General features: G+C 37.3%; 1 protein-coding gene across 1 annotated transcript in view; it reads left to right on the plus strand.

Moving 5' to 3' along the window:
- LOC116272788 (fibrillin-1) overlaps positions 1-12235 on the plus strand; it is a 236939-nt gene that overhangs the window by 98936 nt on the left and 125768 nt on the right. Inside the window, exon 6 of the mRNA XM_031661595.1 lies at positions 9615-9812. Coding sequence (XP_031517455.1) covers positions 9615-9812 — 198 coding nt within the window. The remainder of the gene's footprint in view (positions 1-9614; positions 9813-12235) is intronic.

Consider the following 12235-nt stretch of genomic DNA (forward strand, 5'->3'; position numbering starts at 1 on the left):
CTGGAGGAAATCCCACCCACCACGCCAGGATTCCATCACATATTGTTGGTCTGGGCCATGGGTACTTCATACTTGGTTTTCTGTGAAAATACACCAAATGTGTTTGAAGTAAGAATCTCAACCGTAATGTTTATACATAAATATCTGAATATGATAGGAGTAAATGCTTGCTCACAAAAAGGAAGGGGAGGAAAAGAAATTTATAAAAAAGCAAAAACACACAAGTCAGGGTATAATTACATTATACACAGGTTTTATTTTTGTTTGTTTTGATAGCATTAAGATTTACAGATAATATCATTTTATTCATGGACAGCCTCATTAATTCAAGTCACCTGTTCTGCACCAGGTACCTTATTGTGAAAATGGGAAGAACTTGTTAATAGATTATTAGTATTTACAGCCTAATCTTCCCTAGTTTCCGCATTTCAGCAAATGACCATTTATTCAGTGATGGAAGCCAGAAGCCCGGGAGCCTTTCTGTTTCCTTCACGCCTCCCTTCCGATCCATCCACACGTGCTGTTGGTTCTTTGGCCCAAGGGCATCCCCTTCCTGCTGGCCTTCCACCCTTTCTATGCCACCACCCTTGCCAAGCCCTCGCCAACTTTCCCCTCACATCCTTCAGTAGCCTCCCTGAAAGCCTTTCCATTTCCACTCCTGAGCCCTTAAAGGAGCACACTTCTCAAATAACACATGTGTTTTCAGTGGCTTTTTATTGAGCTTTGAGCCAGATCCAGACTCCTCATCATATTCTGAGATGTTCTGCGTAATCCAGCCCCTGCTAAAGGATCCAACCTCATGGCATGCCCCTTCCCCTTGGTGCTCAAAGCTCTGGTCACAGCGGCTTTCTTTTAATCCTAGAGAAGCCAGTCTCTCTGCCAGCCCAGAGCCACTGTTCTTGCTGTCTCCTATACTTTGAAAGCACTTAGATGTTGCACATCTGGCTTGTGCTCATCCTTTAGGCCTCAGCTTAAATGTCACCTCCTCAAAGAAGTCTTTTCTGATAACTTTTACCAAGGTAGGTGTACCCAATTGTTCTCTATGACAGCAGCATGCTTGTTTCATTTGTAACTAAATGTCAACCTCAAATCTGAAATTATTATAACATATTGATCTATTTATTCACTGCCTCCTCCACAAGATTGCAAACTCCATGTGAACAGAGGTTTTTATGCTGTGCTACTCACTGATGTGGGGTAGTGGCTCAATAATATTTGTCAAATGCATAAGGAAACCTACAATTCTATTTTACAGTTGTGAAGTGTAGGCCTTTACAACTGTAAAACATTGAAGTCAAAGTGTTTAATTTAATTTTGTGTTGTAGAATTTCTTGTTCTTTCTTTCTTTCTTTTTTTTTTTTTTTTGATATAGGTGTCAACTTTGTTGCCCAGGCTTGAGAGCAGTGGTGTGATCACGGCTCACTACAGTAAACGATCCTCATGCCTCAGCCTCCTGAGTAGCTGGTAGTACAGGCGCCCACCACCACACCTAGCTACATTTTTTTGTATTTTTTGTAAAGATGAGGTTTTGCCATATTGCCCAGGCGGGTCTTGAACTCCTGGGCTCAAGCAATACACCTGCCTCGGCCTCCCAAAGTGCTGGGATTATAGGCATGAGCCACCGTGTCGGCTAGAAATTTCTTTTTATTGTATTAAAATATACATAAGATAAAATTTACCATTTTAACCATTTCTATGTGTACAGTTTGGTGGCATTAAGCACATTCACATTGTTTTGCACCTGTCACCCCCATCCATCTCCAAAACCTTTTCATGTTCCCAAACTAAAACTCGCCATTCCTCCCTCCCCTAAATCCCTGGCAACTATCATTGCACTGCTGTCTATGAATTTGACTGCTCTGGGTACCTCCTATTAGTGTACTGCAATTTATTGATATTTTAAATCAATTTATTTTTATTGTCTCTTTACAAACATAGGCCTTTACCCTCCATATGCACAATGTTCAGTGTTGAAATTGACCTGCTACTGAAAATCTCATTTCTAATAATAATTTAATGATAAAACATTCTATTAGGATTCTTCATGAACTTAATTCATCTTTTGTGGAACTTATTTTGGAAAATAAACAATATTACAAGGTACTTTTATGATATACAGGTTAATTTAAGAATATGTTGCCCCTGACAATTTTTGTATTTAATCTTAAGGCCTTTTCCTCTTGGGCTATTAATCTTGTTTTTGGATTGGAGAGAATATGTTATGCTTCATGGCTTTGAAAAAATATAAAAGAACAAATAAATTGTTATATAATATTATTGTTTTTGTCTTGCTGTTTAATAGCTGATGCTCTGTGGTCAAACGGCAGTATTTGGTTTAACGTGGCATTTCATACAAGCCGTTTTAAAAGGGAATAAATCAGAGCCAACTGGTTCTTTAAAGTGGAATTTGCAGACCATTAAGAATGAAAGCGTTCTCTATGATTTTATTATCTTGATGGTAAATATGTCACCCAAACCATGATTTGACTTTCCCGATTCCCCCAGTCTTTTTTTTTTTTCTAGTAAAAGTGGAGATAACTTTGCAGGAAGATGAAAGTCAGTAATGACTTGCAGGATTTATAGTAAAGGAACAAATAATATCAGGTAAATGATTATTTCAAAATGAGATACCCTCTTACTCTGAACAAGATTTCTTACTGCTTTCTTCATCATGGAACAGAATAAAATGTGGTAACAATTTGCTGTAGTTGAATTGCTGCCACACGTAATTGGGTCCCACAGAACTATGGCCTGGATTTTGATGAATTGCTTAGTCTGCATGTTAGATTAAAAGGTGTACAACAAATCACCTTGTTTCTGCAGTTTTGAGTGATATTTACATTTAAGTCATAGTGGTAATACTTTTCACTTATGGAATAAAGAAATTAAAATCAGGGAAAATACTAATGTAGAAATAGTTTTGTTTTTTTCTGTATGGTTTATTTCTAAAGTGCTTTTTAAAAACATTTAGTAACAATTAAGCCATACCTCAGATATAGTTTCATAAACAATTTTGCGTAATATACTTTAGTAAATTTTGCCAAAAGGTTGTATTCTTTTAATAACACTGTATAAACCATGTTAAATAGGTAATCTTGTGTGCAGTATTTTATATAAATGCATGAATTGGAAAGTATATTCAAACCTTATTGCATCGTTTTAAAAATGCCACGTAGCTTGAATAAGATGAGAGAAGCAACATTGCATAGTAAAAGTAGATGCAAAAGGAGTTTCTTTCCCCTGAAATTTTATTATAAAAAATTTCAAACTTACATTAAAGTTGAAGGAATAACATAAAGTATACACATATACTTTCCACTTACATTGAATAACTGTTCCCACTTTTATACACATGATAGCTTTCTATGTGTATGTACACATCTGTATGTATATATGTATATAGAATATACAAGATATATATTGAAATATGGATTTGTTATTATTTACGTTGCTGACTTATTTGAAAGTTAAGTTGCATACATCATGACACGTCACCTCTAAGCACTAAGGACATTCTTGCATATAACCACAATACCATTATCACACCTAGAAAAACAACAACTCTGCAATGTCATGTAATATGTAGTCCACATAAGATTTCTGAAATTTTCTCTTTTAGAAACAGTATCCAGTTGAGTTTTGATTATTATGATTTTTAATCTAAAATAATCTCTGTACTTCTTTTGGTGAAGAGAAAGTCCTTTGCTTTTGGAAAAGTTTTGAACAATTGCCTTAGAAAATATCACATGTTCTGAGCTTTCTGGTTGTTTCCTTGTGGTGCAATTTACCTTGTTCCTCTATCCCTATATTCCCTTTCAGCTAGAAGTTTGGTGTGGAAGTTTGATTAGATTAAGCCTTGACTATTTTTGACAAGAAACTTGATAGATATTGTGCACTACTTTATATTTTATAAAATCAGGAGTCTCGGAAGAATTTCAAATGGTCTCTCTGATAGTACAATTCTGAAATAAATTAAGAGTTGACTTTTGATGTTACTGATGCTAAATAGGCCTTGTATTCGGGCCCCAATTGGAGAATCCCACCGGAATTCCACTCAGATACAAGCTGCAGCAGTGGGCAGGGGCTGGGTGTGGGAGTTCCTGACAGCAGCATGAGATCATGTATATCAGTGTGCTTTGTAAAACTAGAAGGAAAGAGACTGGAAATGGGAATTCTATTAACTATTAGGACACTGCAGTAGTGGATGATCAGCCTTCCTAAATTTTGACTTTGTTGTTTGCTTTGATGAGCAGGTAGTTCGTATAATTAACTATAATATAATTAGTAAAGAATGTAATAAAGTGCCTCATAATCAGTGCAGCACTGTGGAAATGAATAGTATTTTGCCATGATTAGGATGTCAGTCCTAGTTGAGAAATACTAGGTTATGTTGAGTGGCAGTGATCCCAGTTTATGGGCTGTCTGATGTTTCTAAGGTTAGACTTTCAGATAAGTAGTTGTTATCTTGCAGACATCTCCAATTAATCATGGAACATGAGCACTCTTCATTAAAGGAAAAGACAGAGAGAGAGAGAGAAAATACACACACACACACACACACACACACACACACACACACACACAACTTAGAGTCTTAGAGGGCAAACATCATCTTGGGGAGCTTTTGCAAGACGTGTATGCCTGGGCCCTGTGCCACATCTACTAAATAGGGTTCCATGGGGAAAACTGGGAGAGGAGGACAGGGTAGGACCCAGGCATCGGCATTTTGCAAAAGCTCCCCCAAGTGATTCTGTTATGTCCTAAGGTTAAGAATGATTGGAGTAAGAAGAAGTAACAGCATTTAGCAGGCTGATTATGATAATGGAACTTCTTAACTTTAATTTTCCTTAGACTGAAAGTTCTCTGAACTCCTTCCTCAGAAAGTTGTATTGAAATTCCACACATTAGGAGCCTAATGTTTCCCAGGCCAACCTACCTGGGAGAAATAAGTGTGCTGTGACCCTCTATGTCATGGATAAATTGATATCTCATTCTTTTGTTTGTCATTTTTATGAAAAGAAGGATTTAAAATAATTGGAGCCTAGTGCCCAAAATTACATCCTTGTGCCTTCCCTGCAGTTTGTGGTTTAGTGACTGGGCAGGAGGGACAAGAATTCATTGTACCACAGAATATTCTTTCCCTGTAAATGATGCATTTGCTTCAGGGTGAAGTCTGATTACAAATGAAAGTGAAATAATGCTGTAGACCACAGTATTCTGAGCTGCAGAGCTGGGCATGAGCTGAGGATCAGAGGCTGCAGACACATGTTGGTCAGAGCCCAAGCCTTGAGGCCAAATCTAACGGGACTGGAGAGCAATCCTTGAGCTAACCACTCAGAATGGGAACATGGAGATGCAGAATTTCCCATGAAGCAGCCACACTGGAGTAAGCCAGTTAAAAACAATTAGAATCGCACTTTAATTTTGGAATGACTTGGCCTGTTGCCCTAGTTCATGAAGGTCTTATAAGGAAGTGATTGTAGAGCAATTTGCAAATAGAAAGCATTTCTAATACTATATTTTAGTTGCATTAGGAATAATGATTTACAATGAAGCCAGGAATGAGTCAGACATTACACAAGCTTTGAGTTAAGCACACTCCCTGTCTAATGCTGAGACTATCTGAAAAAAAAAAAAAAAAAGAGTATGTAAATTTAGCTTAATATCATGTAAGTGCTATGGGAATAATTGTAAATAATTGGATTATTAGTAAGGAATTGGGAGTGTGGGCAGATTTCTTTCTGCGGTTGGAGTATTGGACTAAAAACGGCATAACCTTGGCAATCTAAATGAAGTACAGGACGAAAAGCACATGCCGCCAAATCGGAATGACATTTGAAAACCATGTTAATACAGCATTTACCTTCCAAAACATTTTTAGATCCAATTTTATTTCATCCAGATTATGCCTCTCCCTCTGCAATCAGCAATTTTTGTTTAAAATATGGATCTACAAATACATTCATATCCACTTGCTAATCTGTACTGTCAAATAAGCCAGTTCTAATTTGTTTCCAAAATAACTTTGTCAATAGTGATAAGTATCTAGCACAGAAATGTGCTAAGTCCATAGATTCTATTCTACATACTTATTCGCCAAATATATAGTATACTTAATAAATTGGATCCCTGTGAACTGTTGGAATACCTAATATATGTTGTCAGAATTAACAGCTACCATCTCGATTCTATGTATTTCGTATTGAAATAAGAATAATAAGTTATTGACCCTGGAAAAGTCTTAAGGTTTTTTGTTTTTTTTTTTTTTAATGAAGATCTTCTAATGAGGAATTCACATCTGAAGTTATGAATCAGTGTCAGACAGAACTGAATCAGATTTGTGTTAGCATTTTGTAGAGTGCCTGGATTTTGCTGGTGTCACTCACAAAACACTATATTTGTATCTATCCTGAACCTTGGCAATCCTCATATATAAGATAATTCCATAGAGTATGTTGGCAAGAGGAGGTGGAAAAACAAATCCCAGCAGTGTTGAAGAGAGGATTATAAATTAAAATTCATGTTGCATTATGCTTTTTAAGAAGGATTGAATATGGCAAGCTAACATGAATCTGTTTGATTAAAGCATTTGCACTTGTCTCAGTAAATTAACAGAAAGAAAGAAGCCTAAATTCTCTTTCTTGTTACCTAACGTAGAAAGTTTTTTTTTTTTTTTTTTTTTTGATAAAAGATTATACTGCTGTGATCTTTCTAGTCTCAGATGTAGGATATATATAGTCATAAAAATCTTGATGGCTGTTTTTATCCTGAAAAGGATTCATTGTAATGTACACTGAATGCTATGTGTAATAATGAAGAGTTAGAGGCAATTTAAATGATAGACAGTAAGAAAATGACTAAATACATTCTGTTATAACTTGATGGAAAATTATGCAGCAATTAAAATCATATTGTGGAATAGTGTTTATTACATGGGGAAAAGCTTTGGCAATGTTAAGTGAAGAAAATCCAGCAAGATTCAAAAGTATATTTTTAGTATAATCCTTATTTTATGATTAAAAAATAAAACACACACATGCATACACACAAAATCTTATGTACGATAATATAATCAATATGTTATCAAGGGTTTCTTTGGGTGTAATTACCTTCATTTATATGCTACTGCCTTTTCTCAATTGTATAAGTAAATGCTTAATTTTGAATTAAAATACATAATAAAATATTGAAATAGAAAAGAAAGACCAAATAGCAAAGATATATTTATTAAATCCCTATAGGTATTATTTGGGAGAATTGAACCAAAAAAATAAAGATGACTCTGGTATATCACGTATATCACTTTGTCCACACAGTTTTAAAATGTCCACTGCATTTTAAAGAGATTTTGTTACAAATTACTGCAGTGCTGAGTGACTTTTTTTCATCGAAAGAATGAAATGAGGACTGAGATTTATTCAACAGCTCAGTATTTAATATTTGTTTATATTTTTGTTTGAATTCAGTATCTCTGGAAGAAGATAGCAGGTTTTGAATAAATACGGCATACAATGTAAAATATTAAAGTATACCTAGAGCTTGAGTACATAAAACTAAAAAAACAGTAGAGTAATAAATGCATAAACAAAGTAAAAAAAAAGACAAATGATAAACAAAGTGTCAGGAGAAAGGGCTGGAAAGGTGGGTGGGGCCAGGTCATGCAGAGAAGAGGAACACAAAGGTCTCAGGCTTGTCTTTTGGAACGGTGAGTCTGGTTGCATGTAGATGTCACCCACACAATTTTTGGCCTGTTTGCATATCACCTGTACTAGTATTTAATATTTTTTTCAAAATTGAATTAAAAGGTTTTTCAATTCATCATCCTCATAGCAGACATAACTGTGAAATCATGAGTCTGATATATTTATGCTGTTTCATATTACACATTAAAATTAATATATGCCTACTAAAATCTAAAATTATCTTGCATCCTGTGAGTGGAACATAACACTGGTATGGAGGGAGGGAGCTGGGGAGCTGGGGACTCGGCGTTTGGACCATCCTGTCTATCTCTCCAGTGCTGCCATAGCTTGGATATGGTAGTCTTCTTTATATATATGACTGGCATGGAATTTTGTTTTTGGAATCCTTCAGAAGGTTGATCTTACAGCATGGGCGTCAGAGCAGTGCTGTTTCTGCAACACCATTGAACAGAGGTGGTTCACTGCAGATAGCAGAGGAGAGGGAGGAAGAGCGCGTAGTGATGGGGAGCAGATGGAGTTGAAATTCCAAGGGAGGGGTTGGAGTGGAGATGCAAGAAAAAGAAAGCAAGAGAGAATACACAGGATAGAGGGATGCCAGCAGATACAATTCAGCTATTGCCAAAACATTGTTACGATCCAGAATGTTCACTCTTGTTGGTATTGTAATGAAAAGTTGTCCTTTTTTCCTTAGTAAATAGCATATCTGCTGTGTCCTATGAGTTACTTAAAGAAAGAAGAAAATAATGAAAGCATCCCAGTAGTTTCATTAGCACAGCCAGTGATTTTCATAAAACGGTTGCATTCACAGGTGAAAGGAACTTACTGGGGTCATTGAGTCCATTTTTAGACTCACAGGAATCACTCCACTTAAACACTTCTGAAAATGACCTGGAAGCATGCAAATGTTGGGTAGTGGATAGAAGCCCATGAGTCCCACCCCAGCCCAGCCTCCCTTGTCTGTCAAGGTCATTGTAGAACCACAGAAATGGGTATTATGGCCCTGATTTCTTTCACAAGGGGACAACCTGTGAGGACAACCTGGCTTTGGTCCTCTGTGCTCACCACGTCTTTATCTTTCTTGTTTGTTGTTGGCTGTCTCTCTGTAGGAAAAGAGAAAGAAAGAAAGAAAGAAAAGAGGCAGATCTTATAACTGGTGGTAGACTGCTCTGACTGCAAATTCTCTTATGGTCTTAGCTTATCCCTGTTTTGCTTTAAGATGGTCCTTTTGCCTAGAGGTTACAATTATTTCAGACGAGTGTCCTCACCCTTTATGTTAAATACCTAATGTGTTTTGCATGAGCAAAATTTTAAATCCTCATCTGTTAGTTTGCTTGTTTTGTATTTGAAACAAGATGACCCCAACTCAAAAGAAACAGATAACCGTTTCTTTTGTTGAAGGAACTTCCAGGAAGAAGGTGCCATGACTTGCCTCACTGCAAGCTTCAAAATTCTTTGCTTTCTCAGCCCTAAATAACAATAGACTGGAAGCTCTGTGAGGGCAGGGATTTGGCCTCTTTTAGTCACTGAAGCATCTGTATCAGGCATCGGAGCTGATTCAGTGCAGGCACCAATATGTTTTCTTAAGTAATGAGTGGATAATAATATTACCATGTTACATTTGTACAGCAATTCACAGTTGTAAAGAGTTTTCCATTAGCTCATCTGATGCTCACAACGCCGTTTTCAAAGTGGGTAAGAACTGATGTTTTCATCCCTATTTTGTAGGTTAGGAAATCGGGTTCAGAAGTAGAATGGTCTATCCGAGGCCTTACACAGAGGCAGTGATGCATCATTCTGTCCCTGAAACTCATTTCTCAATTCGGAGTCAAGCAAGATGGAGCGCAGCTGTTCCTCTGCATGATGGTTCCTGCTTTTCTGGATTTTCACCAGGTTTTTATTCTTTATTTTCAGATTACAGGACAGGCCCATGTTTTACTGTGATCAGCAACCAGATGTGCCAGGGACAACTCAGCGGGATTGTCTGCACAAAAACGCTCTGCTGTGCCACAGTCGGCCGAGCCTGGGGCCACCCCTGTGAGATGTGTCCTGCCCAGCCTCACCCCTGCCGCCGTGGCTTCATTCCAAATATCCGCACGGGAGCTTGTCAAGGTAAACCCCGGGCTGATGGAATTATTAATGGATTAATCTTATTTGCTCTGGAGAGCCCTTCTCCAATGAAGTTGAAGAGAATGGAAAAGTAGTGTCAGCTACATAACTTCACAATTTCGCTGACTGCATGATATCCAACTAAGGCATTAGGAACGTGGCTCTCGAGAGAGCAGCTGAAGTCTTACTGGATGTTTTCTTGCCAACCATTCCCCCTTTCTGACCCCAGAGGTGTTTGCATGTACCTCTGACTCCAGGGGTGGTGTGATTCTGTTTACAGCAATGCTGTGCATTATGGCAATGCTGTCTAGAAACACAAAGCAAGGTTTGTGAACAAGGTAGTTTATGTTTTCCTTAATTTTTTCCCCTCATTTGAAACTGTTAGAGTTCCTCTCTCTCATGGGTTGTGCTTAATTGACCTAAAGAAAACTCTTTCTCTCGACATTTTGCATGCTACATTGTGCATTTTTTTACAAGTCCGAAATAAATTAGGATTTGTTTCACAGTTTTAAATATCCCCAGATGTCGCCTGCTAGCTGCTTCTCCTGCCTCCTGTAGAAGCCCTTACTCTGTTTTTGGCTTTTACTCCTGTTCTTCCAGCTGTACAAATTCTTTTATTGTCTGGATGTCTGGCAGGAAACAGGAGGAAGTGAACAGAGGCAGCTCCACGCTAAACTGATGGGATTGAAAACTCTCAGGCTCTATCTGTTTCCTTTAGACTGCCTCAGGACTTTTTATAGCAAGTTGCAATATTTTCAGAAAATTCAGGATATGCTTTTCTGAGACAGATAGATAATGCTTTGGCTTTGTTTTATATGTTAATTCTAAGGGTAATATGCAATAAAACAGAACTTGAGCTTAGTCACACAGTTTTGTGGGTCTCCATTACATTCCACTTCAATAAATTCCACTTCCGATATTGTCATTCCTGGCCTCCAGCTCCCGTGTACAACATACAGCTCCTTTGGATGCCCTTAAATGTATTCCTCTGAATGTCAGGAGAAGAAATAAGTCACCTTGAAACTCTAGAATTATCAAGGGATGGATTGTAGTATTTTATAAAATTAAAAGTTTAGGTTTTTATTGATGCCTTCTTATTTTTCTCATTTTTAGAAAGTCCCAGTGAGTTTTGAAGAATTTGTTGGTCTTGGGATTACAAAGTTAGTTAATACCCATGAACTCATTGACAGTGACCCGAGAGCTAGACTTTTAAGTGCCTCAGCTGCCCATCAATGAGCCATTGTCAGAAGTTAGGGTGCTAATGGAATTGGTGAGGGGGGTGGGGAGAATGAACTGCCTTCTCTTTAGCTTTACTATTTGTTTCATAAATCTGGATCTTTCCAGCATTTGCTTCCTGTTTCTTCCTAACTCTGCTATTCAACGTCCAAGAAAAAAAAAAAGGCTTTTTTATAAGAAGCGTTTTGAAAACCCATTGAATCACAATGGCAGTTATATTGCCAGTTTGAGAGTGAAATTCTTCATCTTCGGTGGTGGTGGTGGTGGTTGCTGTTGTTGTTTCTAAGAGATTCTGCCACCAGGTTGTGGCTCTCACTCCTTGCTGGTATTTCCAGTCATTGGGTCAGACGTGAGGGGCTGTATACAGCCAGTGGAGAATTGCCTTGTCTATATTTTCTGTTGGCCAAAAATCGTGATCAACAAGACAGCTAGTTCTGCCCATATGTAAAAATCTTGATTTTCAAAAATATTTCTAAAAATACATTCAACATATCAAGAGAATGGAAAATTCTGGTCTAAGACAAAACTGAAATTGGCTGGAAAACATAATCTAATGATTTTCCACATATAACCATTTATTTGTGGGTTAAGACATTTCATTTAAAACAGTACGTGATACTTTTATAATAAACTAAATTGTTGTTTCTTTAATATCCCTTTTACTGCATGCCAACTTTTCTCAAGAACACAGGTTGAGATCTTATAAACAGCAATCCCTTTTTTGCTTTACTCAATGAAGAGTGAAGCGAAAGAATACATTAGGCTTCCAGGTTTCAAAAAGAATACATTAGACTGTTTACTTGGGGATTCTTTATTAAATCAGACTTTTCTCTGTTATGAACAAAGAGATGGAGAGAATGTACAGGTACTTTTATAACCTTTATAACAGAATGTAGTGAGCATGAGATGATTAATTTTGCTCCTGGAAGGTTAATATTTGGGCTTACACGTAAGAACCCAAGTTAGTCCTTAGGTGCTGGTTATACAGCAGTGAAGAAAATGGACAAAGTCCCTGCTTTCTGGAAGCTTATATTGAAGATAATCAATTTATTAAACAAAACAGACACGTATTAGGTCAGTGGGTGGTTAGTCCTGTGGAAAAAAAATAAACAGGGAAGGAAGGATGATTAGAGCCAGGAGCCAGGTGTTGCTGTTGGACTGTCAAGGGAAGGGCTCGTGGCTAAAGTTGC

Source organism: Papio anubis, unplaced genomic scaffold (assembly GCF_008728515.1).
Source record: "Papio anubis isolate 15944 unplaced genomic scaffold, Panubis1.0 scaffold20, whole genome shotgun sequence".
NCBI classification, from domain to species: domain Eukaryota; kingdom Metazoa; phylum Chordata; class Mammalia; order Primates; family Cercopithecidae; genus Papio; species Papio anubis.